General features: G+C 44.7%; 1 protein-coding gene across 1 annotated transcript; it reads right to left on the bottom strand.

Annotated features, from left to right (window-relative positions):
* Nucleotides 1-349: 349 nt before the first annotated feature.
* LOC127299473 (uncharacterized) lies at nt 350-3,215 on the bottom strand. The gene is made up of 2 exons (XM_051329440.2): nt 2,879-3,215; nt 350-646 (listed from the first exon to the last, which is right to left on the bottom strand). Exons 1-2 carry the CDS (start codon nt 3,197-3,199, stop codon nt 527-529), a joined length of 441 nt encoding a protein of 146 aa, XP_051185400.1. The 5' UTR covers nt 3,200-3,215; the 3' UTR covers nt 350-526.
* Nucleotides 3,216-4,052: the final 837 nt, after the last annotated feature.

The raw sequence follows: 4,052 nt of genomic DNA, 5'->3' as shown, positions 1-4,052 counted from the left end.
CAGCACGGTTCATGTCGACTGAAGCATTGAGCTCTTTCTAGATGTGAATTAGCAGCTCTTACCAAGAAATGTTCAGTATCCTATCCTGCTAAACTCACAGTTTCAGCGGTAATCATAGATCACCGCTGCTAGCCGACAGTTCAGTAGCGCAATGATTAGTAATCCAAAGCGAATGAATCATACCTTTCTTTCTTGTAGGCCCTGATTATCATAGATGAGTGTTTGGCTTTCAGCTGCAATCTGGAAAACTGCAAACATCATATAGAGAATGGGAGAACATAATGATCCACCATCCATGTCTAATATGGTATGCAAATAGGATGTAAATAGAAATGATCAGGGACAAACATTTAATCATGAGCCAAAAGCCAGCAAAACATTTGCTGCAAACACTAGATTAACATGCACTCGGAGAACACATGTACCATTCGTCAACAATCACGGAGCCCTCATACCAGGTTCGCTAAAGATACCAACACAACGGTCTTAGCTAATACAAAAAAGAGCAAGATCTACATAAATCCTATCATTTCTGGAAGTGGGGATTGAGGAGCCCAGAGATTTCAAGGAACCCAACACGGTCACGCCCTCCAAATATCTTCTTCAGTTTATCATCGCAGACTATTATCTTCTTGTTTGCAGGATCCTGGTTGCAAAAAGAACAGAGAATAAGTTTACCATTTAATGGATCAAGAGTTGAAAGAAAAATATTATTTCCAAAGTTAAGCCAGACATTTTCTGTGCGAAAAATAGCTGCACTGCATACTGACAGGAATATGATACGTAACAAGACATGCATTATCTAGAAATAAGAAAGCAACAATTATCCTAGTCCCTTTTTTGAGTGGGAGGCAATTATCTTAGTCCTTTTTTTTAGTGGGAGACAACTACCTTAGTTCTTGCAGTACCTTACTGAACAATGAAAACAACAGGATGGTCTAGAAAAATAATCATTAACTAGGTTGTGATCATATTATGAGGTAATACAACAACAACAAAGCCTTTTTCCCAAGCAAGTTGGGGTAGGCTACATATTATGAGGTAATACTATAAAGATTTTCTTCGACAGCAGACAATTCAATCTTGGTTCTGGTGCTAGTAGTATACACGCAGATATACTAAACTTCAACCCACAATGTCATTCCACTAATGCATAAACAACACTTGGATAAAAATAGGGTATTTCTGAATCCAGGAATTTGGGAGATGGGGTGAACCGATGAATGAAGAATCTGGAACTTGGTCAAAAGCGCAAAGAATAGTGAAGAGGCACATCCTCTGACGCACAGCGGAGTTTCTCCCTGGCCGTGGCACACAACCTTTTGAGCTTTAAGGTTTTGTTGGGCAGCTTATTGAACGAATGGATTTGACTGATTTAAATTGATCTTCTGTAATCTTGAAGAGATTGCAGCTGGGCTGGTCCTGGGCCTGCAGTTGCAGGACCTCCTCCAGAATGCATGCGCAACAGGAAATTACATGAATAGGTAGAATAGCACTGGCAATTAGGTCTGAGTTTTTTTATGTAGGTCATACAATTATAAAAGATAATGATGGCTATGCTAGAACCTAAAGCTACCAGCAAACAGCTATTTGATTGTGGTCTGAGCAGGTATGGGCTAGCATATGCATGTGCAGTTATAGTGATTCAAACAAACACTGAAACTGGGAGATTGAACCCTTCAAGTTTAAGCTCATATTAGCGAGGTGTGGTACACACTATAGAAAGTGTCGATGTACTGCTATAGAATCTGTATGGTATTACAATCCTTTTTATTATGACTAGTTTCCAAAGCAATGGCTGCCTCAAATTTCTGTATTACTAAGAGTAAGAAATGGCATGGTCATAAATATTCTGGTACAACTGAATGGCTCAGTCACTTGAAGCTAATTGCTGAGCTGGCCAATGTGCCATGTATCTGGTAAGCATGCTGTCTGCAACTGAGCTACTTATGCGCAAGGTGCTAGTGCTGTAGTGGATGGCTATCTGGGAATTGAGCTGGGCAGGGTGCCACATCTCAACGGTCTAACATGTGCAAAATTCTCATGGCGGACATTTATTATATATAATATGGTATGTAGTTGTACACAGAAAACTGATGTTCTGCAGGTGCATATTCAAAAATATTAGACTTTGTGTGGACCATGGCTATTCCCATGCACTGGATGTGATTTGTGCACTCTGTAAACCTTAGCAGTTTTTTGAAAAAATATTTGCACCTCAAAATTTGGGGAAAAGTTCAAATTTAATTTAGAACTTGAGTCAAGATTCATCAACTTGCTGATGGAACCTAAATAATTTCGATATTACCAGGATTACGGACATTTCAGAGTTTAAACCCTGACCACTCATTATGTTCAGCAGATGTGCATCACTCTCAGGCTGATCCTACGCGGTTAGGCAAGGGCACTGGCCAACGATGTATCCGCGACAACGAGCTACATCCCAAGTTCAGGGCTTGTACATTCATCCCTAAATCAAACATGACAGATAAATACAGAGGAATTCCTGCCAGCGCTGGCTTGAAACCTCGGCCCGTGGCAACATAGAAGCATGGGTGGGCAGTTGTTCAACACACACCCTCACCGAAGTCCCACCTATTATTCAGTCTTGACCATAGATAGCATTACTTCTGCCTCATATCAGGAAAGAACAAGCATCAACACACAATCGACAATCGAATTCAGAGGCCACACAATCAGCAGTAAAAATAAATCAAAACACCTCTACCAACAAGCTTAAAAATCACAGACACAAACCGCAGCCATGAAACATACAGTTAACCAATGCAGTTCGCGAAATCCGTCGAAGTCGCAACCACAAAGCTAGCATACTGCCCCGATGCGCGGAGGGGCGACGAGACGGGGGAGCGGGTGTTACCTGGAGGTTGTTCCCCTTGATGTGCGCCCAGATGATCTTGAGCGCCTCCGTCCTGGGCAGCTCCGCGGCGCCTCCGACGAACTCCCTGAGCTCCGGCGAAATCGGCTTGGGCTTCATGATGCCGCTGGCCGCCCTCTTCTTCGGCTTGGGCTTCCCTTCCGCCTCCGCCCCCGCCCCCTCGGCCGCCGCAGCGACGACCCTGACCGCCACGCGCCCCGCCGCCGGCGCCCTCATCCGGAACGAGACGGCCGAGGCGGCGCCCCGCCTGGCGGAGGCGGGGAACGCGAGGAGCTCGCCGGAGCGGATGGCCGTCGCAGACATCGCCGGTGGCGGGGTTTTGGGGCGGTTTTTTGGGGATAAGGGTTTGCGGTGGTGGTGAAATGGGTGAGGTTGCGAGAGCGAGGGGCTCGGCTCGGGGGACTATGACGCGGCGTTGGGAGCGCTCCAGCCGTCCGATGCGTGAGGGGAAGTGATTGGACGGACTGGATCGGCGCAGGCTTGTGCGTTTGAAAACCTTATCCGCTTCGTAGGTGGCAACGGCACATGCAGCCCAGTCACTGAATGAATGGCCCCACCTGTACGGCCTCCTCACTGCCATGTGGGACCCGTATGTCGGGGAGCAGTTCGTTACTAGCTGAAATTATTAATTTGATTGAAGAAAATGGTTCATATTACAGGAAAAACTAAAGAAACACAAATAACAAACAGAGATACTATGTGGTTGCCTCAATGCCTCCACCATCAATGCGCCATGACCGAGGAAAAAAGGAACCTAATAAAAACTTACAATTATATTTCACAACGTTTATCCATGGTTCCCATCTTCCTGTGCCGAACTAAATGTCAATGTCAGAGACCAGAGAAAATTGGCATGAATGATGTCCAAGCTTAGTGGTGGTCAGGGTTTCTTTCTCCCTTTTCAATTGCTCTTAGGCTTATCCATTTTTTTTCTAGTGATTCGTTAGATAGTGTGTGTATCATCTTCTTGGGGAGTGTTGGTAGAAACTGTAAAATTATGGAAGGCTCGAAGTGAGACCAACTTTGAATTAACAAAGTCATCAATGATGGGATTCGTAGCATAGAAAACAAAAAATTTCCTACCGCAAGAACGAATAACAAGCCAAGATGCAATCTAGAAGATGGTAGCAACGAGAAGATCATGAGACTAACCCTC

Source organism: Lolium perenne, chromosome 5 (assembly GCF_019359855.2).
Source record: "Lolium perenne isolate Kyuss_39 chromosome 5, Kyuss_2.0, whole genome shotgun sequence".
NCBI lineage: Eukaryota > Viridiplantae > Streptophyta > Magnoliopsida > Poales > Poaceae > Lolium > Lolium perenne.
The sequence above is the reverse complement of the archived record's forward strand: the minus strand, read 5'-3'. Positions and strand labels throughout refer to the sequence as shown.

Excerpts from the sequence above, each read along its gene's own strand:
- LOC127299473 (XM_051329440.2), bottom strand. The coding sequence starts at position 3,199 with ATGTCTGCGACGGCCATCCGCTCCGGCGAGCTCCTCGCGTTCCCCGCC. Across the intron at positions 647-2,878 it reads TCAAGGGGAACAACCTCCAG|GATCCTGCAAACAAGAAGAT; the intron begins GTAACACCCGCT and ends TTTTGCAACCAG.